This window comes from Prunus mume, linkage group LG4, assembly GCF_029339155.1.
Source record: "Prunus mume cultivar Tortuosa linkage group LG4, ASM2933915v1, whole genome shotgun sequence".
In the NCBI taxonomy this organism is placed as follows: Eukaryota; Viridiplantae; Streptophyta; class Magnoliopsida; order Rosales; family Rosaceae; genus Prunus; species Prunus mume.
Window position 1 is genome coordinate 23,871,697 of NC_142701.1, and position 27,427 is coordinate 23,899,123.

Genomic DNA, 27,427 nt, shown 5'->3' on the forward strand with positions numbered 1-27,427 from the left:
CCTACACTCCAAAAACACTTTCATTTAGCTCCCTCCCCCTCTCTCTCTCTCTCTCTCTCCCTCTCTCTCAATTCTCCTCCTCCTTTCTTCTTGTTCTCGTTCTCATTCTGTCTGTCTACTTGTCGTAGATCAATTCAAATACCCATAAAAAGCTCATTTTTTTCCTTTCATATTAAAATTTTCATCTTTTAGTATATGTTCATATAGAGTCATCTAAAGCCCAATCCTCTCTACCCAGCAATTCATATTCTCCATCTAAGTCTCTGTTTTCTTTGTCCTATTTCCACATTTTCACTCAGTCTTGGGTCTTTTGGCTTTGTGGGGTTTGCAAAGATGAGTGGTGGTGGGTTTAGGGTTTCAATCCCAAACAGTGTGAGGAAGACGATCCAGGACATCAAGGAGATCACGGGCAATCATAGTGAGGAGGAAATCTATGCAATGCTCAAGGAATGTAATATGGATCCCAACGAGACGGCTCAGAAGCTTCTCTTCCAGGGTACCTTCGACTGCTTCTTTCCTTGTTCCTTTTATTTTGGTTGCCTCGGCTTGGTTACCTTGTTCTCCTTTCGGTGATTCGACGTGATCCGCGTGTTAAAGTTCTTGTTTTTTGTTCTGGTTATTTTCTGTTTCATGTGTGTTGATTTGATTTTGATTATGTGGGAATTGAGTTGGGTTTTTGATTTGCTATGATGGGTTCTCACTGTTCGTGACTTTGTGTGGCTTAGTTGGATTCTGATATCATCTTAGGAATTGAGTTCGTACTTTGTTGGTTCATATTAATCATGTTCAGACATTTCGGAGTGACTATGCCAATAGTGAGATAAATTTGTGTAAAATTAGAAGATTTAGATTAATTTTATAATTAGGTTTTAATTCTAGCATAAACTTGTGGTTGTTTTTGGGGTCCAGAAGTAAGCTCTAGCTTGCCTTAAAAGAAAAAAGGTTTATTGAAGTTAATGTGCTTGTTTTTGGAATTAATCCTCCATTTGGTAAGTTCGGAATAAAGGTCAAAAGGAAAATAACTTTAGAATTCAGTGTTGTTTTATTTTAAAATTTTTGAAAGCAACATCCTTGTTGAAATATTTTTTCAGTGAGCACAGTGAAGTGGTCTTTTCCTGGAAAAATGAAAATTAAGGACTATTCAGGAGTTGGGGTGGAGGATCTCTGGAATAGGGTTGGATTTTCAGCTTTGTTGTGGGCATCTGTATCAGTAGGGTTTAGGGATTCAATTTTTTTTCTCTACTATTCTGTTAGATTGGAGGGCCTGCTATACACTAACTGGTTTTTAGTCTAGTCTTGTCTTGGAGTTGCACATGTTCCAAATGAGGTTGTGTAGGTCTATGATGTATGTTTGTGGTGGACTTCTTGTCCAAGGTTTTGTACCATCTAAATTCCAACTATATATGGACTTATTGCTCTGTTTATTTGTTCTTTTTCTTTAAGTGAAATAATACTCTTACGTATCGATCTGCAGATCCATTTCATGAGGTTAAAAGGAAACGTGACAAGAGAAAAGAGGTAAGAGATTCTAATCATGGCTGATTTTTACTGTCAGCCAAATCAGTTAATTTGGGAAACTGGTGTGTAAGGGAGTGGATTTTTAATATGTTCTATCATGAAGCAACTCTTTTTATTTTTTTAAAAGAAAATTTATAATGTGGTTTCTTTACAAATATGTGTAGTTTGTCTTTGGTATTATTTTCCTCCTGATTCGTATTTAATTATGGTTTTTTTAAATTTGAATACCAATTAGTTGTCTTATATCTTGCAGAATCTGAACAACAGAGAGTCTGCAGAGTCGCGGTGGAGACCTGGAATGCAGGGACGAGGGGGTAGGGGCGGTCGGGTGAATTTCTCACCTCGTTATGGTAAGTGACGCTCAAATTAGAATATGTTTGAAGGTCACTATTGCCTGTACTTTTTCTTTTTATCCTTGCCAAAATCCTGGGTTCAATTATATGACTTAATTATGTTTGCCGATTAGCAAAATTTTATGTATTTCTACTGACTATAACTGTATATCTTTTTTCTCCTACTACTATTTCCCTTGTGTTAATTTAACAGTTCCGTAAAAGGTTGCCTAGTCTAGTAAGCTACACTTTTTTTTTTTTTCTTGGTATCTTTGGCTTGGGCGGAATTAAGAGAAAAATTATATCTCCTCCTTCTCCCCAATATGAGTTGAGTTTTTAGATTTGTAGATTTGAAAATGTTTGCTTACACCCTGCTTTACTGTTGTAACAGTTTGAATCTTATTTTGCCACCAAGCTTAGTCATACCAGCCAAGCTAACTTTATTCTGTGTACTTTTTGTCAGATGCTGGTGGTGGTAGAAGTACTGCTCCTGGAACTGAGAATGGACCCAGTCAGGTTGCAGAGAAAGGTGGTGCTCCCTCTTTGCCAACCTCTCGTGAGACAAAAAATAAAGAGCGAAGTCTGGTAACAAGGTGGCTATAGTTTTAAACCAAATGCCTTTTTGTAATTTCCGTGGCCATTCATCTTGAATGCAGTTTATGTTTGGTATTTAACTTATATGTTTAAATAACATTTGCAGCTCTGCACCGGTCATTGTGGATGGTCCTACCAATGTGGTTTCTGGAAGTACTAATGTTGTGCATCCCTCCCATGTATCTGCTGGAAGTGGTCCTGATATAAGTTTGTCATTGGTTGGGGATAATTTGGGAAGTTCGGTCCCCCCAGTGGATGCAAACAAGAACACCACTGTTAAATTTGGAAATGAGGACTTGCATGAGCAGCCTGCACCAAGCTCCGGTAGTAGCTTGGTGTTGCCACCCCAAGCATCTACATTGGCAGTTTGTTTCTCTTCTTCAGATCCTGTACTTGTGCCATCTAATGATTCACGGCTCCCAGGTTCTGTGGGCACAATTAAACGTGAAGTAGGGAGTCATCATCCTTCTGGTGAGTCAAATGCAATTATTGAGATCAATTTAATTGCTGATCTAGAATTTTAGAAATTCAATTTAGTTTGATAGACTATCCCCCGTGCAGCGAGTATTGAATTATAACTTGTCTTAGCATTTTTGAATGATGCTATTGCAGCTTCTGAGATTGGTAGCACTCAAGCACCAGGAAAAGTGGCAAGCAAAACACAGGGAGTTGGGAAAAGTCAGCTTGCTGATCTTTCACACCCTTCATCTACATCAACTCATGGCAGTTCGGGTAGTCGACCATCATCTAATTACAGTAGCCGGTCACAACAATCAGTTGGCACTCAAAAAGGTATGATACTGGTTTTGTTTGTTGTGTGTACTCCCCTATATATTTATTGTCTTAATAATTATGTTGGGTACTTGAAACTGTCAAGAGTTCATATGGGTTTTTGAGACATTAGGGATTGTGTTAATAGTTAGACTTCACCTCCAACCCAAGCAGCTTCCATAAGAAAAGAGGAAAAAAAGAGAGGAAAATATGATGACCCGCCTTTTGCTTTTGTTATTTTATTGATGGGCTTTTGCATTATACTAAATCTCTCAACTTAATATTGAAGATGTTCTAATCTGTTTGAAGCATTCAAAACATTGATAATTGTCCTTGCACTATCGGTCGTTATGTGTCTCTCTGTTGGTAATAACTTTTGATTCTTACACAAGAGAATCTACTTAACAAAGGTACACTTAGAATGGTTGGCTGACATTCTTTGAAATTTGAACATGATTTTCTGCTTGATGAATAGAGTGTTGTCTCTCTGCTTTGCTTTGGTCAGTATTGGGTAGTTCACTGTTAGATATTTCATTTCTCCTTTGCAAAGAAAGAAATCGGAGTTAGTCCAGTCTTTTGTAATTTTGGAGATAATTTGTATTGTCACACAGGATAATTTTCTGCCTAATAGAAAAGCTATATCTATTTGCCTTGTTGGTAAAAAAAAACACCTGATGACTTGATGTTTATTATTTCTTTAATGCTTATGATAGTTTTTGACTTGTGCAAACTTTGTGTGATGTATGATTGTCTTCAGCAGTCGGTACCAACAAGGAGTGGAAACCAAAACCTGTAAATTCCACTGTTGTTCAAGGTCAAGGAACAGCTGGTACTGCTGTCGCATCTGAGGTTCCTGCTGATTCTGTAAAGGCCCCTTCCCTGTCACAGTCTGTTTCAAGCGTCCTTGATTCAGAAGAAGCAACTTCAAAATTGCAGAGGAAGCTAGAAGAGTTGCACCTTCCCCAGCGCAAAACAGTTATTCTTCCAAATCACATCCATGTTCCTGAATCTGAAAGAACCAAGTTGAGTTTTGGAAGTTTTGGTGCTACCTTTGGCATGACTAGTGGCTATGTCAGTGGTCCTGAGACTGATAAGAGCTCAACACCTCGGTCTGAAACTTCTCAGGTTATTGAAGAAGCTGTGGAGGAACAGTTATCAAGGTTTGTAATGATGATTATTTACTTTTCTGTATCATATCAATGCTGTATATTTAAATTTGCCTGAGACTAGGTGCATTGTTTTTATTTTTACCTCCCTTATTGGTTAAATTCTCTACTTGTTCTCCTCAGGCAATACAACATTAGTAAAACTAGTAGTATCAGGAAATTCATTCTGTCAAATACTAGGGTGTTCAATAAAAATAAGGGTAGCTCATTTGCAAGGAACTTTTTGGATGTAGAAAATTGAATTATTGCCCCAGATTTTTGGCGCATTTTGTCTCATCAAAGCTTTTTGGCTTGTATTTGACCTGGCTTGATATTGATAGTTGACCTTTTCCTTTCAACTTAAGATTTTGGGAATAATGGTAAACCACCAAACCTTATCATGGCATCAGAGCAGGAAATCTTGAGTTCAAATCCTTGCAATTGGTGTTGGACTTTAGTTGTAGAGTGAGGCCCAAATTTGAAGGGGTGTGTCAGAAAGAATATAAAATTATTGCTGACCCACATCCTAACAGCTTGTGCTTTGGGATTATTGGTAAACTAATACCCTTTATCAGAGCCTAATCATGCAATAAAGCTCATTTTCAAGCAAGTAATTGTGTAGCCTCTGTTCGGGTTTAAGCAATTATAGTGTAGTGCTTGTAACTTTGACAACAAACATATTTCTGATCCCAGCATTTTTATCTACTGTGGTATACCATATAATCTCTCTGTAGCGAAATTGTGCTGATTCTGTTTTATTATTGTTATTTTTTATATCTTGGATCCAGCAATCAAAATGCATTGGCAACTGCCAATGAGGATGATTATCCTGATCATCCACAATCACCTACTCACGTACCTGAAAATATATCATCTGGTGAGGGTGACGTCTCATCCAGTGCAACCCAAGGACAGAATGAATCCAAGCATGACACTGCATTGCCGTCTGGAGGCCATCAGTTCTCTGTGGCTCATACTTCCCCAAACTACAGTTTTGGGTTTGTGCCCCCAATTTTGGGGAGTCAGCTTGCGCCATTTGAAAACTCTGAGTCTCAACCACGAGATATTTCTCGCCTTCCAAGCTTTGTGGTGAGCTCTCAAACTTAGCTTCCCATTTTATGAGACCTTCCTATATTGTAACTGCTTATATAATAAAACAGCTCTCAAACTTAAGCTTCCCTAAACCCTGTTCTCTAATGCGGACATACATATTTTTTCTAATGTCCAGACTAATTGTTTTTTTGCATTCTTTGTGCTAATAAATCAACTCAAATACTTTTCTCACTTTTCTTGGTACTAGTAGAATAGAAACCATGCTCTGCTAATACCAAAAAGTCAAACATCACCTCTAGATTGGGCTTTTCCTACATTGATGGCCTGTAGAGAGAACTGGGAGGCTTTTTATGTGCTTCAATGCCTTTTTATTAATGACAACAATATTGAAAAGAAGAGAGGTACACAAAACAAATTGGAAATGGTTTCCTTCCCGTTGAATGAATGAATGAATTCTGATCATGCAAAAAAACAAAACGAGTTAGGACATTAAGAAGTATCTGGACGTCCGCACTAGAGAATAGTGTTAGTATATATTTTTTATTTTTTATTAGATGTTCCTTCTTGATTGACTTTTCTTTGATTTTGCAATCATTTGATGGCGATCATAACTATGTGTCCATAGGTACAACCACCCTTTGACCCAGCAAGTTATTATGCCCAATTTTACCGCTCAGGTGCTGATAGTGATGGCCGCCTTTCTCCTTTTCCTTCTCATGGGGTTTCCTCCAAGTACAATGGGAATGTTGCAGTATTGCCTCCAAGTTCTCAGTCTCCACAAGAGGTTTGCATTACTAACACACCTAGGTGACGAGTTAGTTTTATAGATGTTTCCTTTATTTTGATGCTACTATATGGCTATTTGCAGGGTGGGGTTCTATCTGCAGCTGGCCCAACACCATTGGTGACACAGGCTTCTGGGCTTGTGCAAAGCTCGATAGGTGTAACTCAGCAGCAAGTTCCTGTCTTTCGACCGCCAGCCGGGATGCACATATCTCATTATGCTCCTAATTACATTCCCTACAGTCACTATTTTTCCCCATTCTATGTTCCACCTCCAGCCATCCACCAATTTTTGGGCAATGGTGCATTTCCTCAGCAACCTCAAGCTGGTGGTGTGTATCCAGCTCCTCCAGCAGCAGCTGCCACAGGAGTCAAATACTCACTGCCACAATACAAAACGGGGACTAATACAGGGAACTCTGCTCATATCGGAATGGCAAGTGGTTATGGACCATATGGCTCCTCCCCAGCTGGTTATAATCCCAGTTCTGCCACAACAGCGGGAAACTCTACTGCTAATGAGGATCTGAGCACATCTCAGTTCAAGGAAAGTAACGTATACATGACGGGCCAGCAGGTTGGTTTTTATCTTTTCCGTACCTTTTTTGTTGTTGTTGCCGGATGTTAAATAATAGCAATAAAAGTCAGAGCCTGCTTTTCCTTAATTTGTTTACTTTGTTGGTAAATTTGGATGGAAAGGGACAATAGGATGTTTTACAAAGCGGAACTTTTGGCTAATACAGATAAAAGGATTCTTTCCTGGGGATGCTGTGCATGTTTTGGTGCTCCTGTATACTTTCTTTGTGCTTGGGTTTTAAATATCTCTACTTCTTTCTTTCCGATTAATTTGTAGAGGCTCATCATTCCTAAGTGGTACAAATAGTTATTAGTCTTAGAGAGTACTGGGTTTTCCCATCTTCCCTTCATGTTTATTAGAGCATCTAGTCCTTCCATTTTCCCCCTTGATATCATTGCTTGCTTGACATTTACAAATTGCTTTTCTACAGAGTGAAGGATCTTCTGTGTGGGTTGCTGCACCTGGCCGAGAAATGTCCAGCTTAACAAGTTCATTTTACAACCTTCCCCCACAGGGTCAGCATGTGACTTTCACCCCAACACAGGCTGGCCACGGCACCTTTGCTGGTATCTACCACCCTGCACAAGCAGTAACAGCAGCCACTGTTCATCCACTTCTGCAACAGTCCCAGACCATGGCTGGGGCTGTTGACATGGTGGGACCTGGGGGCAGTGTTTATCAGCAGCCTCAGCATGCACAGATCAACTGGCCGAGTAACTACTGAATCAAAAATTTGAGTTTTTGTAAACTTCAAAACAAGAATTGCAAGTCCAATCTTGGGAATTCTTTTGGACAACTCCAACTAGTTTGGATAGAGGAAGACATCAAGAAGATACAAAGTTGGCTTAGATTTGAGTGTAAATCTGTTAAAGGAGGCTGGAAAAAAAATTGCCAATAGTATCTTCTGATTGTTTGGGTTGAGGACATAAAAGGTGCAATCCACCTGTAACTGATATTGACCGTTTTAGTTAGTCAAGGTAGGCGTGGCAGATCTTCTCTTTCTTTCTGCTGCTTTATGGTGTTGCCATTTTTCCCATTTCATAGTTTGAAGTCCTCTCTCGTCTCTTCCCCTTCCTGTCTCTCTGTTTTTTCTACTCATCTTTTTTAAAGTTTTCAAACTTAGAATTTACTTTCGAGTGGTGAGAATCTCTTTCATTCTTTCGCTTCTATATCTGAGATTTTATAGGGTTCTGGAAGGTAAGATATAGGCTGGTGAAGAATTTCCATTCCATTGTTCTTGTCTTTCTGTTGTCTTACCTGTAAAGTGAATTTTGATAGCAAGAAAAATCTGTATTGGACTGTTGTATTTGGTATAACAGAAACAAACATGTCAATTGTATTAGTTGACTCTGGCATTGCTGCGGCATCTCGTAGTTTGCAGGGTTTTGAGGCGAATTTCTTGTGTTCGAAGGAAAAATATGTAGTTGGATTCTGATATCAGTGCAGAATAACCCCTTTTTGATATATGCGTTCTACTTTCTTTGTAATATCCACTAATTTAGACCACTTATCGTCATGGTGACCCATATTCCATGTGCGGAATTGAGTGTGTACAGATGCAATTTTACACACACAAAAAGGTTTATGATTGAAGAGTGTCATGCTTGATTGGTCGAGCTCGGGGATGAGTGACTATTTGATCAGTAATTTTGTGCAAATGAGTACAAGCAGTGCGATTAGTTTGATGTTTTGTGGCCTAATTATACCAAATGACTGCCAACTTAACAGTATAAACTGTTCTTTGTGACATGCTTGCCTCTTGAGATGAGCTGCAGGCCGCAAAGCGAAGCCAAAGCCAAAGCCAGCCACTCACTATCCGTCGCTATCCTTCCTAGATTCGTCCTTACTTTATCAACATTGTTGACTTAAACTCGGCCCAATCGGAAGAAATACTAAGCTTTGCTTCTTGTGTTCATCGATGTGCATTATGTTTAAACTTAAAAGGAAGCAAAGTGTTTCTGTGCTAGACTGCTATCATAAATTTCTAACTGTAGAACCATAGCTAAGTAGACATGCTCCATAAGTTGCTTAATGTCCATAAACTCAAGCCATTTGTGCGGCATGCGCTGCATAAGCAAGCCCCGGCAACACAGCCAGAGTCACGGCCAGAGGACGGTGGTACTTCTATCTTGAAGATTGTCCATGCAGGTGGACATGTTGAGAGCTACTACATGGCTATTCCTGCAGCCAAGATACTGGAGAAGTACCCCTCTTTCTTGCTAGCCAGGCCTGAAGTCTTCAGGCGGCCTTGGGATTCGATAGTGAAAGTTGACGAGATCCTCACTCCTGGCCAAAAGGTCCTCCTAGTTCCTCGTCGAACTGTGAGGAAGCTCCGGCGCAGAATAAGAAAACCCAACAAAGAATTTTCTTTCAATTGTTATGTATCTCAGTCTTCCATGGACGTCTCAAGTCACACAATTTCGCAACGGAAACAAGGTGCAGTTGGTGAGCTGAGTGACTCTTCTTCTACCTGCAGCAGCATTGGAAGACAAGAAAGTGTTGGGAAGAAACATGTGACATTTACTGGCATTGATGTGAAGCACAGGTACAAGGCTGGTGAGATGGAGCACTCTGAAGTTGAGTGCTCCAGTTCTCAATCTCATGGAAGGAAGAGAACGGAGAAGTGCCATGACATGGCAGCCCTCCCTTACAGCCATCACTGAAGCTCGGGGGGCTGATCATGTCATGAAATATGAGTGATGTTTTTCTTTGATCCCAAATCATGTAACTTGTTTGTACTTAATTACTACAACAGATTAGCTACATGTTTTTTTGTAAAATTTATCTTCCTGAAGACAAGATATTTTGGTAAAACAATTCAGTATCATGTAATTTATCTTCCTGAAGACAAGATAGTGGAAATTTCAGTCTAACAACACAGAAAACCAGACATATGACAAAATACATATACATCTTCCAAAAGAAAACATATTCTTATGTAAAATTTTAAACCGTTTCCTCGTAATTTTAAACAAGAAATAATCATTTGGGCATCTTTAACAATGGCATATGCGGTATAACACATAAATTATGTTTTAATTTCTCATGTCATTTACTAACAGTAAATGCATGTTTTTAGAAGGTTTTTGGCATGCAAAGAACCCATTAGTATAGTGGTTTGGAGTATTTACTCTTTCAGGCAAGGTCCAGGATTCGAGTCTTAGATTCGTATTATGTGTGTAAGTTTAATATACTATCGCTCCACTCAATAAGAAATGTCTTTTTTTTTTTTTAAAAGATGTTTGGCACCAACTGGTGTTTACTATTGACTGCACTGGTTTACAGCCAAACCAATGGTTTTACCAGATAAAACAATAAAAAGGAAAAACAAAAAGTTACCGTATAGACAAAAACGTTATGGTCAGTGTACATTTTTTTAGATTTTTATACAAAAAAGGACAAGAAATATTCCAAATAAATTCTTCACAGAAAACAAGTGGATTAAAATAGTTTTCTTCTTTTGCATGATTTTAAAATGACCAAGAGTTGTGGGTATTTCTTTGGTAGGTGTAATTTGGACATGTAGTGGTTGTCCTGGCTCGGGTGTTTGGTCTTCCCTCCATATATTCTTGCGACCGCAGAATATTTTGTAGACCACCACCCTCATTTTTATAATCCTACTCACCATCACCATGCCTACATTAATTTTTGTCTTAATACCTAATCAATATTCAGTAATCATTTTTGAGCTTGTGTGAAGTAAACTTCTCTTCCACATCAAGGATTCATACTCATACTCACATGAAATAAAAAGTTTCAAAAGGAAATGTATTCATTGAATATTTTTATATCTACGAGTGTATATTTTTGGAACGGTATAAATTATTTGATTATACACGTGTAAACAATTGATGTTAGCAAATCTCTTTACTTCGTTACTAGTGTTAAAATGGAAAATGATGTTATAGATCATATGGTTTTTTGGTGAAATGATTCGTTTGGTTTTGGTTGCAGGAATGTTATGAATCTGAAAAAGAAAATCCAAAAAGATCATAAAAGAAAAAGAAAATTAAAAAATATCAGAAAATAAAAAGACTCCTCTTATTCTAAACATAAGAGACAGGGAGACGAAGGAAGAGCGTCAGAGAGAGAGATGGGACAGGAGGAGCAAAGCTCAGTGGGAGTGGGAGAAGAAGAAGAAACAAGAGAAGTGGTAGAGAAGGAGGAGGTAGAGACATGGAACCAAAGGAAGCAAACCCTTATACTTGAAATCTCCTCAAAGCTCGTCCATGGTGATCTGGAGGCCAAGATTGAAGCCGCCAGAGATATCAGAAACTTGGTCAGAAAGTCTTCTTCTTCGTCATCGTCTTTGTCTTCCAAGACCCGGTCAAAGTTGGGCGCTGCTGGTGTGATATCACCTTTGGTGTTGATGCTGTGCTCTCCTAACCCAGATGCACGCCAAGTCTCTCTCCTCGCTCTCCTCAACCTCGCTGTCCGCAATGAACGGTAATTTTGTTTCCATGGCTTCAGATTTCTTTGTGTTTTATTCATTGATGGGCTGTGAGAGACTGGTTTATGCCAATTTTGTTGATGGGTTTTTGCATCTTTTTGCTCATTTTGTTGCTGTGAAATGGTAACAAGGGAAAGTGCGAAACCTTTTTTGTTCTGGGATTGTCTTTTTGTTTTATTGGAGATGAAATCAGATGATATGATATGGGCATTTTGTTTTTCTTACATGGGGTTGCTAGTTCTTGATTTTGATAACAAAAATGAAAAGAATTGTTCACATTTCCTAGCACCCAAATGGATTTTGATGAGGTGGTTTTGTATTTGGTGTTTTCTCGATTGAGCTTCTGGATTCAATAAGAGTCCTCGCTGTCCATAATTATGTGGATTTGATCACTTCTTTATTTACTAGCTGGGGGGAAGAGATGTAGGAAATGTAGATAATAGTGATTTTGTCCTTTTTTTAGTTACTGAGGAAGTTGGGGTTGGGCAAAAGATTTGATACTAGTAAAAGTTGCTACTTGAGGGAAGAATTAGCTCCTTTCAATCCAATTTAGGGAAATTTCTGCCATGTTGGTCATTAAAGAAAAATTGAGAGAAAGGACAGTACTTTAGTGTGTCAAACTACTTGAGAAAGAGAGCATATTTTCAACCATTTTTCATCTTCGTGTTACTGATACACTGGAAGATCCAACTGGATCTTGATTCCTACCCTTTCTCTGGAAGATTTGTTATGCAGCAAATGAGACGGAATACCCAAGCCTGGACAAATGAGATGGCTTTGTTAGGATAAAATTTCTGTTGAAGGGGGTGAGGCAGTCAAGTTTAGTTGTCGTTTTAATTTTGTCTTCGTTTGTTTTTCTTTGTAAATATGGAAATGAATATCTATGTGGTAGTTAATGGAGAGAACTTTCTTATTGAAGTATAAATCTTTGTATTTTAATGCTGTTTAAGTTTTCGGAATCAGGTTCTGAATTTGGGAAACTCCCATACTATTATCTCTCTCTTAATGCTGCACGATCATTCTGATACCAAAAAAATCAGGCCTCCAGTCCTTTTGTTTTTTCTCGTTAATGTCAGGATTCTTCTTAACTGTGTATCATGTGAGCTTCACTGTGATAGGTGTTGTTACATTATTATATGTGAATTTTAAGTGCTCACTAGTTCTGCAATCTTTTGCTCTCTGCCCATTACCCTCATCTTAGGTAATGGCTGTTACTAGTAAAATATTCAAATAAGTTGTCAGTATGTCTGATTGGGTCCTTGTTTGATGTCTATTAGAAACAAGGTCAAAATTGTGACAGCTGGAGCCGTCCCTCCTCTTGTTGAGCTCCTCAAGTTCCAAAATGGTAGTTTAAGAGATTTAGCCACTGCAGCAATCTTAACACTCTCAGCTGCTGCACTGAACAAGCCAATTATTGCAGATTCTGGAGCTGCACCTCTCCTGGTTGAGATCCTCAGCTCTGGAAGTGTTCAAGGAAAAGTTGATGCTGTGACTGCCCTACACAACCTCTCTACCTGTCAAGAGAACTCAACTGATATTCTGGATGCTACAGCCGTTCCCCCTCTTATAAACCTTCTCAAAGAATGCAAAAAGTATTCCAAGTTTGCCGAAAAAACTACTGCCCTTCTTGAAATCCTATCCAACTCTGAAGAAGGGCGTATTGCAATCTCAAACTCAGATGGTGGGATATTAACCTTAGTAGAAACTGTTGAAGATGGATCTCTTATGAGCACAGAACACGCGGTTGGAGCTTTGCTTTCTATGTGTCAGAGCTGCCGAGATAAATACCGGGAACTCATTCTTAACGAAGGTGCAGTCCCGGGCCTGCTTCGATTGACTGTAGATGGCACAGCTGAAGCTCGGGAGAGAGCTCGTACACTGCTAGATTTGCTTAGAGATTCTCCCCAGCAAAAGCAATTGGCGTCCTCAGTTTTGGAGAGAATTGTATATGACATTGCCACAAGGGTTGATGGAGCTGATAAAGCTGCTGAAACTGCAAAGAGGTTACTGCAAGACATGGTTAAAAGAAGCATGGAGCATAGCATGAGCCGCATCCAGCAGAGAGCTGCATCTTGTACACCTTCCAATACGCAGTCTACATAATATATATCTTTTTGGCTGTAGGAGTTTCACAAAACACTGGGTTAGAGTTTTAATCTGAATCTATGTATTTGTTTGGGCAGTTAAAACTCTGCACCCTGCTAAATCACTGGGGTTGAAATCTTGGATTAGAGTAGGGGGTGATCAAGTGGCATTATGGGGGTCCATTGTATATCTCTCAACTTTGGTCATGTATATATAAAAGTTTACTCTGCTGTTTTACTGCGCATTTCTTCTTACTACAAGTGAAAATAAAGGCTGTGGCTGGGTGGCAATCTCATCACATGTGCAAAACTTGAGCAAACCTTGTATTCAAAGCAACTCCAAAATTGGGAGAACCACTTGTATGAAACCGACATACTATGATTGGTCTGGAGTAACAAAACACTGCTATCCCCATTTAACACAAGTTTTTCTGCAAATTGGAGATGGGCTTATGACTCATATGGTAGGCTGGAGCCCATTCTCTATGTACTTCAGCTGAAGCTGTTTTCTATTTAGTACCACATAATCCTTATCCACCATCACATTACAGAGAGTGAAGCACCAACCTTACCATGTGACACCCATCTCCATGATCCATCCAATTTAGGAAATCTCCTATGCTTTCCTTTCAAAACAAAAATTCCTATAAGGTTTGACATGTTGGAGCTTAAAATATTTCATCATTTATTGAACAAGCCATTTCCCTCAGTAAATTTTCATCTCTAAACAAAGCTTTTTTAACATTATTAAAGTAGCCAAGTGTTAGATTTGCAGTAAAGTCTCCAACAATCTAATTACATCTTTGCCACTGTCGGTGTGTCTGCAGTTGTTATGAAGTAGACACCTCCCTTCAGTAAACACCGAACCCACTTAAAGCCGGTACTTTTTTATACTTTCCTGATCTTCATTTCATAAATCTCGTCATAAAAACGGCATAAAAACTAATTGTTAACCAGGGCGCGCAATACGCCAAGCCTGTCATCTCCTTCCACGTAGTCGTATCTTCCACGTGGAAACATCGCAGTGGTTAGGCGCAGTGCGCCCCTTGCGCACTCTAACAATCTGTCTTATTGACCACGCTCACAAGCCTCAGACTTTGAGAAATCTAGCAGCTGCCTACAGCTCACACCCACACCACACTCACACCGGAGACAGAGAAGCGAAGTTGATAGAGAAGACAAAAATGGTGATGAAACTTTCTTGATGGTTTTTGCTTCACCTTCATATGAAACAGAAGGTAATCCTGACAAATCTATAAACTCTCTTTTCTCTGACAGTCACTTATCTGCTAGTCTTTGGCTTCATACATTTCTTCAATTGGTAGATCTCTCAAATCCCATTTCGCATTAGCTTCGAGATCTGAAAATAAACAAGTCAAATAAAAAAGAATCTCTTCTTTTTCAATCCCAATATCTAAAAACCATAGGTCTTTGACCATTTCTTCATACTTAGGCGATTTGGCTATCTGGGTACTTTTGTTTTCTGCTAGATAGTAGATTTGGGTGGTTTTAGCTTAAGCTTCTGGTTCCAAAAAATGTTGGGTCGGTCCTCATTTTCCAGAACTGGAAGCTTTAGGCCTGAGAATTTGGGCCCAAATGCCCTTGCCTTGATTGGAAACCTTTGCTTCACGTTTTTTGTGCTCGGAGTGTTGATCTTCACCATTATTGCCGCCACCTATGAACCTGAAGACCCTTTGTTTCACCCATCAACCAAGATCACCACTTTCCTCACATCCAAATCCAATGCCACTTTCAAATCCGATGACACTGTGGTCAGGACTGGTGAGAATTTCATGGCTCCCAATCAAACTGAATTTGCAACCTTTATCAATATGACTGATGTTGTTAACTTAAGCGAGGGTGATAACACGATCAGTGACGCTTCTGGGGCCGCATCTTCTAGCTGTGAGGGTCCCATAGATTGCCGGGACCCGGAAGTGTTCCATTTGTTGATGAGGGCCACCATTGAAAAGTTTAAGGATATTCATTTTTACCGGTTTGGGAAACCTGCTCAGGGTTCGGATGATAACAGTTGTGATATGGCTTGGCGGTTTAGGCCTAAGGAAGGGAAGACTGCTTCCTTTTACAAGGATTACAGGAGGTTTACTATTTTGAAGTCTGAAAATTGTACTCTTAGTGTTGGTGACATTGGAGAGTACCATACTGGAGTAAATGCGAGGAAGAGGAAGAAGAATCAGAAGCCTGGGTTTGAGAAGAATGGGAAGAAGGAGGTGAATTCTTTGCCAGTTGTGGGGGAGATTGTGAATGATACCCTTCCGGTGGTTGAGTCTGAAGGTTCATTTAGTCGTGGGAAGTACTTAGTTTACATGGGTGGTGGAGATAGGTGCAAGAGCATGAACCATTACTTGTGGAGTTTCTTGTGTGCTTTAGGTGAAGCGCAATACCTGAACCGAACTTTGGTCATGGAATTGAATATTTGTCTGTCTTCCATGTACGCTTCGTCGAATCAAGATGAGGAAGGGAAGGATTTCAGGTTTTACTTTGACTTTGAGCATTTAAGAGAGTCTGCATCTGTATTAGACGCAAAGCAGTTCTGGTCAGATTGGGAGAAATGGCAGAAGAAAGATGGGTTGAATCTTCATCTGGTGGAGGATTTTAGGGTCACACCTATGAAACTTAATGACGTCAAGGATGCTTTGATTATGAGAAAGTTCGGGTCCGTGGAGCCAGACAATTATTGGTATAGGGTGTGTGAAGGGGAAACGGAGTCTGTTGTTCAACGACCATGGCATTTGATATGGAAATCGAGAAGGTTAATGGATATAGTGTCTGCAATCTCATCAAAATTGAACTGGGATTATGATTCTGTGCATATTGAAAGAGGAGAGAAGGCACATAACAAGGAGCTTTGGCCTAATCTTGATGCAGATACTTCACCTAATGCACTTCTCTCAACCCTGCAGGACAAAATTGAAGATGGAAGGAACCTCTACATTGCAACAAACGAACCAGATACATCTTTCTTTGACCCTTTGAAAGACAAGTATACCACTCATTTCCTTGACGAGTACAAGGATTTTTGGGATGAGAACAGTGAGTGGTACTTCGACACAACAAAGCTTAACAATGGAGTTCCAGTTGAATTTGATGGTTACATGAGAGTGTCAGTTGATACAGAGGTGTTCTTGAGAGGGAAAAAGCAGATAGAAACATTCAATGATCTCACCAATGATTGCAAGGATGGCATCAACACCTGCAGCACTGCGACCAGTTAATCCCCACAGATTAGTTCGAGACTTTGCCATTTGCTACATTGCCGATATCCACGTGTACTGTTTAGCTATTTTTATGTGTTGCATTTGAGAAATTGTAAGCCTCCACTAATAGTTTTAGCATTAAGTAGCTTTGTCATGAGTTTTTTACTTGTAGAAGAAGCAACTATCAATATTTCATCACTTCGAATTTTACAAGTCTCAAGTTGAACTTGAGTTTTATTTGATGTCAATCTCTACCCCTCTGTGTATTGAATAATTTCATATTGGGTTGTGTATTGTTTTTTTCTGAGTTGGTTGAAATATTAGTGTAGACGAAGACTGAACAAAGTAAATGAGTTCTCCAGTAACCAACAAGAATTTGCGTGAGAATATATAGCTTTGCTTTTGAAAATGCTACTAGTCCCCGGTAACAAAACTACTTGGCCTAGCATTCCTACAATGTGAACTAAGTAGTTCTGAAGTTCATATTGGATGGACCAGCTGACCCAAGCAAAATACAGGCTATTATCAACAAAATGCCATCTAGTGAAACAGGTCAATGCCAACCTTCTCCTCTCCTCTTTCTCCTCCCTCTACATCCTCCTCTTATATAATAACGTCAAAAAATAAAAAAGAAATGGTTCTGGTCTGTTTACAAAACAAATGCACATCAATGTGATCATTTTCCACCGGCCTTCCACTTTTTGACTGGAAACAAGGTCACCTTTCTGCCAGGATTGTTAGTTCTGGTTTCTGTAGGCCGTAACATCGGAATGGTTACTTGCCGCTGATCTTTGTGTGCCCTTTCATCTGTAAATGGTTTCACTTCAAATGCACCCCTGGTGAAACCTCTAGCAACCTGGAGATTACCTCTAACAATTAGTGATAAAGCAAAAATTTCTCCTATACTAGCAACTTAAATTTCAATTTAAATGTTCTTTGGACAATTAAGAAAAGCAACTTTTAACCGTTATTCGCTCATGCACTTTGCATACTACAGAGGTCACTTTTCATAAGAGGGTAGTGTCATTGGAATCATTCATGCATATCTTGAACAGAAACTCAGAATCTGAATCAAGAACACCCTCCAATCATACATACCTTTAGTAGAATCCAAACTTTGAGGGAACTGCTCAAGAATGCAAGTTTTGTCCTTTTCCCAGAAGTTAAGTAGTCACACATGTGATGGTCAACTCTCAGAATAAATTTTGGCCAGGATTTAGGGTTCTCTGGGTCTGGTCTCTGTTCCATCATCGCCTGATAAAAGTTTCAAAAATAATTTTCTTAACGGAAAATTAAAAATTGGAAGAATTGCAATTACATGGAATTACTAGTAGGTTTCTTTCCAAGTGTTTCTGGTGCTGCATTTTTCAAATTTATATGCATACAAAGCAGTGTATGCCTAGTAGTCTACAACTTCACGTACCAGTAATCGAGAAATTTCTTGTTCAATTTTGGAGAAGGAGGTCTCCAATGCTTCTACTCTCCCAGTGGCATGGCAGCAGGTGCATGGTTCACTAATCATAAATGTCACGCTAGGTCGTACCTGTCCAACATGATGCAATCTATCATCAGATAAAACAATTGAGCTGGATCGAGCTCATAAATCATTGAGCCAAGTTTCTCCAGTTGATATATAAACCTTGTGAAGATTTTCATGTTGCTCCCATGATTTAAATTAATGAATATTGAATACTCTATTTATTTGTAATTTCATATTGCTCTTTAAAATTTTACTGATAATGAAAAGTAGCAGGAAAGTGTGAGCCGCGTTAATGCAACATACTCGCTTTCTTGTTATTTCCATAAGTCCATGCCTCGAAAGTTCAGAGACTTTAACCATTGATCTATCTCTCTCAACAGCCTTCTTAGCTTCTTCATAGACCAATCTCTTATTTGCTGAAAATAAGGCAGTGCCAAATAGAACTCATCAGTAAATATTGCAGTTCTCAAAACAGAATGATAGAAATTTAAGAAAAAGTTTCTAAAAATGCCTCCCTTTCCCCATACAAACATGAAGATCTCTAAGTTTCTTTCAATCTTAAGGACCAACACAGTTATGTAACCAAACCTTTTAGAAGTTGCCCTGGACCATACATCATGCCTTCTAAGTTTGATAAAAGGATAGTTAGGCAACCTTAAATATCGACTTTGCTATTATTTATATTTGTAGAAAATTCTATCATACACGTTTGTGTTACAACCTCCTGCAAAATTTATTAGCAGAGCAACATGACTGTTGATTGGGCATTTCTTTAATTTTATAGTTTAAGCCTCATTCAGTTTATGGCTTTTAGGGGCATATGTCTGGCAGCTGGTATGCAGATTCTCTACAAGTTAATGTGAATAGCCTTGATATCAATCCTAAAGTGGAACAGAATTAGGCTGAAACGTCATAGGCTGCGTAAGTTGCAAGCATTTGAAAACAAATAACTCCCATGCATGGGCCATGCCTAAATATGTCAATCATGCACACACACCTACAAGAGAGGGAGAGACTTCGACTTACATTCATCAGCCATATCAATGAAATCTACCACAATTATGCCACCGATATCTCTCAGTCGTAACTCCCTTGCAATCTGAAACATAGTTTTCTCTGTCAAACAAGTACTGCAAAGATTCACCATTTAGATGGATAAATAGGAGAATCTATGCCAGTTTTGAAGAATGAGTTATAACATGGTAACAGAGCAAGTTACCATGTTATAGTTTGACATAGAAAAAGAAGAAACCCACAGAGGGGCAACAGATCAGTATGCTATCATCTACAGGGAAATGTATAAATTGCTTGTCCGTACAAGGAAAACAATGCCAAAAGTGGTAATTAGAGTTCAGCATCTAGCATACCTGTTTAGCAGCTGCAAGGTTGACTTCTAAAATAGCTTTCTCCTGTGAAGTCCCATGACCAAACATCCCATGTCCTCCATTCACATCGACAGAGACTAATGCCTCAGTTTGCTCGATCACTAAAGAGCCTCCCTTAGCAAGTGGAACCCTGTAAGCCAAGCAATATGAAAAAATCATAGAACAAACATTAACAAGTGGCTTAATAGGCATCTGCAGAGCCAGAAAATTGTGACAACTGCCAACATAAGTAATATTGTCTGCCCCTCACCTTTTACTAAGCATGTTGTTGATCTCTTCTTCGATGTTAAATTCATCAAAAAGAGGAATTCTTTTGTTGTACAACTCAACTCGATCACAAAGATCAGGGGCAATCTCCTGAAGGTAACTGGTAACCTGGAAAGTGTGGTAAAAGTTGACTTCTTAGTAATTTAAAAGAGTAATTTAAAAGAAAATTAAAAAGTAAGGACAAAAGATCTTCAGAAACCAAGTGACTAGACTTGTGCAATTAGAAAAGGTTAAATCATTAGAGATATAGAACCAATCAACTTATTCTGGAAATATGAGATGCTACACATGCACACACACATTCCTCTCATCTCAAAAACTGCACGCACAATTTTCAGTCCAGTAAAATAGTCCTCTAAGACAGTTTATGCCATACCTCATGATATGTCCTTGGAGAGTCAACAACCATTTTCTCAACCTGAAATATCCATAATAAAGAATGCAATTTAGGGGATAAGACTAAAAGATTCTTGTAAACTTTTATGTAAAACAAATCATGAAAAATGAAACAAACAATTGGCAAAATGACTTTGATATAAATGATGGAAAGTCACCGTCTCATTAAAATAATCCTGGACAACTGAGAGCGTCTGACCCATTGCCCGGTGTAGAATAACAGGAATGGCCCCATCCACACCTTCATCTGCAGCAAGTGCTGCAGATTTTGCATGTTCCGTAATACTTTTCCAAGTTGAAACCAGACCTTCCAAATCCTTTTGCAGCTCCTCTAAAGAATGGCCAGCAGCAACAGTCCTTACAGTCAAACCAAAACCCAGAGGCTGCAAAGTTTTTGCTATGACTTTTAATCGTGTACGCTCAACACCGCCAATTTTTTTGGAGATTCCAATTCTATCACAACGAGTTAATAATATCTGCAAGCCAAGGGATTCAGAGGTGTTTATATATTCATAAAAATAAATATTTAGGAACGGTAAGAGTTTAATAAGGAGGATAATGGTGAATCACAACATACCCAGAATCTGCTTTTCAATTTTGGATAAGCAGTCAGTGTGGGACCTTTTGAACCCAACCCCTCTTTGACAACTTGTACAAGAACTTTGGTGCCTTTCTGAACTCGAGCCCACTTATTCTCATTAGCGATAATAGTTGCATCATTCTTCTTATTTTGGAGGTGAGACATTTGAGAACTGCTAGAACCATTTATGGCAACAGGAATAGCACTAGTGTCACCTTTTAGATAATCATTTCCCACATCACCAGTGTCAAGCATACTACCATTCACGTTTTCCTTAACATCTGAAACATCAAATTCATCCTCAATTTCATGTTCATCATCATCTTCATCTTCATCATCATCATCATCATCAACATCGTGAATGGATTTTACAAAATCATCCTGAGAGTTGATTTCAATGATGTCGTCAGTCACTTCGTAATCAAGTGGCATGTGTTCATTTCCATATGCATTCACGCAATCATCAAGCATATAACCATTGGCTTCCATTTTCTTTGTCCTACGGAATGGCGGAAATATGAATGGTTCTCTGTTTTGTTTAATGTCCATTAGTGAGGGTCTAGAACTCCCAATATTTACAAATGCCCCACCCATATGGGGGACAAGTTTTGTAACCACCCCTAGATACACACTATCACACTGCACTGTACTTTTAACGGGTTCCAGTAGTAACTCAACCAATTTCCCATATTCCAGTAGAGCTATCCTTTGCATGGTACATATAGAAGAATTAATCAGTATAATGGTAGACACAGGTTCATTCGAAATTAGATTATTTCTTTCTTCAGGCAACGATTGTCCTGCGTTGTCCAAATTTGCAACACAATCTTTCATGCCGCCATTCTTTTTGGACATATCAGAACCCATCTTATCCTTGGACACAAGAAAGAAGAGAGGTGATTGGAGTAACCAGGGTTCCTCAATAGGATGATGTCTTTCAGTTGAAAAACTATTAGAAATTAATCCCCTCTGACTGGTATTCACCATACGGTCGCCATCAGAGTACACGTTATCCTCCATAGGTTCATTTAAGGATGGGTTCAACTCTAGTAAGTCAGTATTGGAAATGAAGCCCTTGTGGTTAGCACTTGCAGTAAGTTCTCTATCAGAGTATAACATGCGCTTCTCCATAGGAAGATTTAAGACTGGCTTTGGTTCTATTATATCACTTTTAAGGTATTTCATAATCTCATCTTCATCTGTCAAACCACTGGAAGCATTTGAGTGTTCAGAAACATTTCAAGGAAGGAGATTTCGTATACTTAGGAATTAAAATGGAGATTTACCTCTAGCTGGAGCTGAGAATAAAGGTGGTATTGGAAGATATGCCTCCTCTATCCGTGACCTCCACGAAAGAATTGGAGACATTGTGGTATCGGGCCTCATCCATGAATCCCTCACTACAATTCTTCCACCTTGTTTGACAGGTAGGGGTACTGATAGAGAGAATTCAGGTCCAGGTCTCCAAATGATGTCGGATGGAGGCCACATTTCTCTCTTTATAAAATAGTTATACTTGAAATTTACACCACCAGAAATCTGCCAAGCAGTAAAAGATGAATAAGGGAGGACCTTACAGCACAATAAAATAAATAACTGAAAATCAACAGCATAGAGTATCTCTCTGTCTATCTTTATTCTTTTCCCTGGACAAGTATCTCTAGTTAGTACTATGTCTAAAGGGAAATCTTCAACTATTAATTTTATTATATTAGAAACCTTTGATTGGATTTTGTTGTTTGTTTTCATTTGTCTAAGCTACCATAACAAATAAATAAAATTGATGTTTGACAGATTCATGCATCATTTCATGCTTCATAAATAACCAACATAATCATGTGCTACTTTGCGCAGATTGCAAAATTACCCTGACTTCAGCCTTCCATAAGTTCGTATGTTCTGTAGGAGACATTAGTATAGCAACCTCCGGTTCCCAGCAGCCGAGAATAGTAGGGTCCCCAGTTATGTACAGAAACTCACCAGCTGCCAGATCAGCCTCTATAGTCCAGACTATCTTGTACATTCCTTTAACAACAGCATTTGACTTTCCTGAGAAACCAGAATGTCTTAGATCCATAAGCCATTTTAAACTATATGAGTGCTTCCAGAAAGGATGATGTGAAACCTTAATGACTGTAGTAGTTTATCCTTTATGGAACAGAGAGGCCTTCTCTTAAAATCCTTGTTTATTTTAGTGTTGGAAAAAGAGGGGAGGTATGGTTTTCCTTATAATGTGCAGAAACATGAATAACTAAGAAGTTCAAAAACAGGATTTTTTGTGTTACCTTTCTCCATGGACATCATAGGGGATCTTAGGAATGAACTATGCTTCGCCATACAAAGAGTGAATCTGAATGCATTTCCGAGGGGTATGTGATGGCATATGTACCTGCTTTGATACTATAATGTATTAATTCTTTCCAGAGAGAGACAGAGACAGAGAAGTAGGAAGATATCAGACTTAACAAAGTATCATTTACAGCATCTCCATATCATTTTTCATCTTCTTTTGACACGTAAATGCTAAAGTTTTCAAAGCAAGCACAAATAGGGGTTAGAGGAACTGCTACAACTGGTATTTAATTTGGCAAGCCCATATTCATCATTCGATAAGATTTCATCTATCAACGAAAGTGGTTTGAATCAAATACAATTTCTCATCATTGTGATTTCCAAGTGTGAACTGCAATTCGATTTTTATATACATTGTGAGTTTAGCAATGCTGAAAATTAAAAGGACCATTTACACGACTTGGGTCTGCAGCAAATAAAACTGGGCTCTAGAACATAGTTACATACAAGACGCAAGCTTTAGCACCTCCATACACAACAAAGACATTGAATTCAATGCGTTTATATTGTAATTCATTCGAAACTAATAAAACCCAAACAAATTCAGAAGCAGAAGCAATAAGAAAACTTGAAAAGCATATGTGTGCCAATGAGTATGAAACGTACGGCGATAGAAATCTCAGGCTCACGGGCCAAGAGGAGAAGTGGGTTCGTTGGGCGAGAAGATGGTTGTGGCCCCGAGGACGAGCATGAGCTTCAGGAACGTCCATGAGCCGCCTAGCCTCCAGTGCTTCAGTGGAGCAGGGACAGCGAAGCAGAGATGCCATAAAGGGAGGTCCTGGGTTGGTAAATTAGGACTGGCAGAAGGGCACTTCCGTCATTTAATGGGTGTGAGCTTCAAAGCCTTCGACTTTGGGACTGTGGATACTGGATAGAATGAATTTTGCTTGTGAGTTGTGAGAAGAAGATAGAATGATACTAGGTGTTTTTGGCTTGGCGCCTTCTCTCCCACGTGTGAGTGTGTGCGAGTGTGTGGATAATTTTGCTGTGCTTTTTGGGGTTTTTTTTGTTCTATTAAAAAAGATTGCTAAAAATGGAGCTTTTACCTTTTTATTTGTTGTAAATAATTTTATGGGTTAAATGGAAGTTACATTGGCTTGGAAAATGGCATACTTTACCTTTTTATTTTATGTTGTCAAACTGATATTACCGTTCACTTTCACATTAGATTCACAGTCTGACAACATAACATGTTAGATTGTCTGACAACATAACATATCAAATTGTCTAACAAAGACAACATTTTCCATTATATTTTCAACCTACTTTCTCAAAGACCAATTTCCAGTCCATGGTGGGTAATTACTTCTCAAGATATGATTGAGAAGCTTGAGGCTGACCTGCATTTGGACATGTCCAGTAAATCATTTGCACCCTTTGTTGGTCTCCTTAATTGCAAAGAAGATTAACTTAATCTGGTGACATTTCCTTCTTTGAGTCTGAGGAGTATCAACTACCAAGGTTGGATTTAGTGCTAGTCCTTCCCTTGGCAGTTAGTTCAAGGTAGAGACTTCACATGAATAATCAGAGATTGGAAAAGGGCATGACTAATGATGGCTCCCATTTGCAACTGCCCATGGAGACCCATAATCACTTTATTTTAAAGTTTGCCAAAAGAATGAGAACATGGAATAAGATGCGGGTACTTAAAGTGCTTTATGGCCATTCTCATCTTCTAACTTCCTGCATTTGGCTAACACTTAACTATTCATGTGTGAGTTAATGGTTCATTGTCTTCCGAATTATGCTAGCATCTGTGAATCACGTCCGCGGGTAACTGCGAGCCATTGATGGTAACAGAATTTGGCTACTCCAACAAACTCTTCTGCTAATAATTATGGTGCAATTCAAAAGAATTGAGGGGTTTGGAAGGCCAACATGAGTATTCAACCTAGCTCATGGATTCAACTTGTGGGTTTAACAAAATACAACTTAAGTTTTTCCCTTTCTGCAAAGGCTTAACTATTATTTGATATAATATCAAAAATATTAATTATATCATGTCATCATAGGGTTGGCTCATAACTTCAAACAGGTTCATGTTAACCCAAGTTCAACCATCCAACTTTCAATATGCCCATAATATTCCTGATGATCCCTCTGCTCTGCCACCATCAAGTCCTTTGGCATGATGATGGAATTCCACTGCACTGGAATGTGCTTGAAAGGAAACGAATTTATTACTATTTTTATCCCCTTCCTTTTGGTTCAGAAAAGCACAAGAGAACCACATTGCTAACTTACAAACAAAAGGGACCACTATAATAACGTTCTTTCAGGCGGTCCTGCCTTTGATCAACCCACATCTACATCTCTGTATTGTCTTGTAGTTATTTTATCTCTGAATGGTCCATCAAGCCCTCCCTCTAGTTTCACTTTCCATGATGTTGACTCAAAGGGAGCTAAGAAAATAAAACCTCATTCACAGTTTCAGACCACTTTCATTGAGAAAGAAGCAAAAGTTCTGGTAATGACTCGCTGATCCGGGTGCCAGTCGAACCCAAGCCATGCTAACCTTTGGTACACAAAGCCAACACGTCACAACTAACGAGGGGACTGGCAAGAGAGAAGCAAAATTTACCACATACAAAGTACAAGCAAAAACTACCTTGCCCCTTGTGAGTTGGAAACTAATGTTTTCCCTTCCATATACAAGAAAAGACTGTCAAGGAACTTGGCTGCTTGGACATGCTTCTGTTAAACTAATGGGTGGATGGAAATGTCAGGGATTCATCACTAAACACAATATATGCTGTTCATCACATTGAAATTCATTCATGGCAGCCAAGTTAAGCTGATTAAACAATATATGGCCTATCCAACTTAATCATCATCACACAAATAAAACTCGGAAGATTCAATAAACTCAAAGCTGAAAGTAGATATGTTATACTCCAGTAACTTCATAATATGTACAATAGTAAAAATTTTGGTCTCTGAGACCCATCAACGTATTATCACTGTTTAACTCACGCATAACATAGGTATAACAACACTACGGCCAGCCGAGCATTCTTGTAAAATACCTGTACACTAAACGCTGTACATGAAATCTCCTGGACTTTCATGTTTGTAAATGCTCACCAAACAGAGGGTGTGTCCTCCCCAGGCATTAAAGGAGTCCTACAAAGAGGGCATGTAATGTTCCAGTAGTTCAACCACTTTTCCAAGCAAGTTTTATGGAAAAGATGGCCGCAAGACAAGTGGTTTATCTCTGATTCGGGCTCAAACTCAGACAGGCAAACTGGGCATTCATGTTCTGGCTGCTTGAAACTACACACAGTGTCAAACCGAATTGCTGGGATTCGGCTCCTGATCTCCTCAATGCAACTAGCCGATGGACTGAGATGGAACTCAAATGATTCTGAGGCGATTTCAGTGGAGTCTGTTGATGGGGGTGACGATGCTGAGGACGACGTTGAGGATGATGATGATGAGAGACGGATACCAACTATATGCAGGACTGATCGGATTATGCCTTTGACAATGGAGATTGACAGGGCAGTGTTTACTAAAAGCACACATAGAACTCCTTCTGATGGAGCTGGTAGACTTGAGAGACCCATTTTGATCAAAACAGAAGTTCCAAGGGGATCAGATTTATAAATACAAATGTATTTTAAACACTGGAAGGTCCAAACTTAGCTCAAACAAGTCAAAGATTGTTTAGGGACAGGGAAACCAGAATGAACTGGCAGAGACACAAAAGGGGAGATAAATTATTATATCAGTTTGATGAGTAGGAGTTGAGTCATGTAAAGATGAAATGTCATCAAAATCTTCTTGATATCCAACCTGCAATACAACAAAGGGAAGGTATTAGAATTTTATATAATAGAGAAGAAAGAATGATGAAACTGAGAACAAACAGATTAAGCATAAAGCTCAAAATTTCACTATACAAACAATTGGTATCAAGCACAAACAAAATTTGACAAAAGTGAAACCGATCTTAATAAACAATGATAGCTGTGATATCATGAAGATGCAACCAATGGGATATAATTCTACCGATCTGCAGCAAACCCACAAAATACAGGTTCATACAACCTGTGCACTAATTCAATATCTTCCAATGTTAATGAAATGTTTAAAAATAAAACTGAAATAACTAAAATGTTCAAAATGGTCAGTGGGATTGGTTGGTAAGTGGGATTGATGAAGAGTAGAACCTATATTCCCTCAAACCCAGCAGCAGTCAATAAAAATTGGAAGCAAGCAGAAGATGAGCATGTAGAAACAAAAATGGATCCTATTTTCGAAACCTTGTAATGTAAAGAATAAGAAACCAATGCCAAAATTGGATAGAGAGAAACAGAAAAACCATTCAAAAGGCTTCTTTTTATCATCAAGATCTAACAAAACTGTGACCTTGACGAAAGCTCAACACGGTCAAAATAGAAGATCAATACCAAATTAAAGACTAGAAAGATAAAGCAAGC

The 27,427-nt window shown here is 38.8% G+C and overlaps 5 protein-coding genes across 10 annotated transcripts; 3 read left to right on the top strand and 2 right to left on the bottom strand.

Annotated features, from left to right (window-relative positions):
- The first annotated feature begins 16 nt into the window (after positions 1 to 16).
- LOC103329128 (flocculation protein (DUF1296)) lies at positions 17 to 8,237 on the top strand. 4 transcript variants are annotated; one of them, XM_008231560.3, is made up of 11 exons: positions 17 to 496; positions 1,475 to 1,518; positions 1,772 to 1,868; positions 2,314 to 2,443; positions 2,551 to 2,915; positions 3,057 to 3,236; positions 3,976 to 4,375; positions 5,149 to 5,449; positions 6,039 to 6,197; positions 6,282 to 6,773; positions 7,204 to 8,237. In XM_008231560.3, the coding sequence occupies exons 1-11, from the start codon at positions 334 to 336 to the stop codon at positions 7,495 to 7,497; spliced, it is 2,625 nt and encodes an 874-aa protein (XP_008229782.2). In that variant the 5' UTR covers positions 17 to 333; the 3' UTR covers positions 7,498 to 8,237. The 4 variants fall into 4 exon arrangements, with proteins under 4 accessions (XP_008229782.2, XP_088906355.1, XP_088906356.1 ...); XM_089050229.1 differs by having other exon boundaries at positions 27 to 496; positions 3,033 to 3,236; positions 3,973 to 4,375; XM_089050230.1 differs by having other exon boundaries at positions 27 to 496; positions 3,033 to 3,236.
- A 2,218-nt stretch (positions 8,238 to 10,455) lies between these two features.
- LOC103329127 (ARM repeat superfamily protein) lies at positions 10,456 to 13,549 on the top strand. Its single transcript, XM_008231558.3, has 3 exons — positions 10,456 to 10,588; positions 10,728 to 11,219; positions 12,501 to 13,549. Exons 2-3 carry the CDS (start codon positions 10,867 to 10,869, stop codon positions 13,324 to 13,326), a joined length of 1,179 nt encoding a protein of 392 aa, XP_008229780.1. The 5' UTR covers positions 10,456 to 10,588; positions 10,728 to 10,866; the 3' UTR covers positions 13,327 to 13,549.
- Positions 13,550 to 14,378: 829 nt separating this feature from the next.
- On the top strand, positions 14,379 to 16,773 carry LOC103329126 (calcium ion-binding protein). The gene has a single exon (XM_008231557.2). It carries the CDS (start codon positions 14,843 to 14,845, stop codon positions 16,541 to 16,543), a length of 1,701 nt encoding a protein of 566 aa, XP_008229779.1. The 5' UTR covers positions 14,379 to 14,842; the 3' UTR covers positions 16,544 to 16,773.
- A 114-nt stretch (positions 16,774 to 16,887) lies between these two features.
- Positions 16,888 to 23,883, bottom strand: RNEE/G (RNAse E/G-like protein). 3 transcript variants are annotated; one of them, XM_008231555.2, is made up of 14 exons: positions 23,592 to 23,883; positions 22,919 to 23,022; positions 22,501 to 22,682; positions 21,920 to 22,172; positions 20,631 to 21,832; positions 20,212 to 20,529; positions 20,034 to 20,075; positions 19,641 to 19,765; positions 19,373 to 19,520; positions 19,032 to 19,104; positions 18,309 to 18,421; positions 17,949 to 18,068; positions 17,624 to 17,779; positions 16,888 to 17,381 (listed from the first exon to the last, which is right to left on the bottom strand). In XM_008231555.2, exons 1-14 carry the CDS (start codon positions 23,750 to 23,752, stop codon positions 17,202 to 17,204), a joined length of 3,177 nt encoding a protein of 1,058 aa, XP_008229777.2. In that variant the 5' UTR covers positions 23,753 to 23,883; the 3' UTR covers positions 16,888 to 17,201. The 3 variants fall into 3 exon arrangements, with proteins under 3 accessions (XP_008229777.2, XP_088906868.1, XP_088906867.1); XM_089050742.1 differs by lacking the exons at positions 16,888 to 17,381; positions 17,624 to 17,779; positions 17,949 to 18,068; positions 18,309 to 18,421 and having other exon boundaries at positions 19,032 to 19,135; XM_089050741.1 differs by lacking the exons at positions 16,888 to 17,381; positions 17,624 to 17,779; positions 17,949 to 18,068; positions 18,309 to 18,421 and having other exon boundaries at positions 19,032 to 19,174.
- A 1,958-nt stretch (positions 23,884 to 25,841) lies between these two features.
- XERICO (RING/U-box superfamily protein) lies at positions 25,842 to 26,692 on the bottom strand. The gene has a single exon (XM_008231554.2). It carries the CDS (start codon positions 26,549 to 26,551, stop codon positions 26,066 to 26,068), a length of 486 nt encoding a protein of 161 aa, XP_008229776.2. The 5' UTR covers positions 26,552 to 26,692; the 3' UTR covers positions 25,842 to 26,065.
- Positions 26,693 to 27,427: the final 735 nt, after the last annotated feature.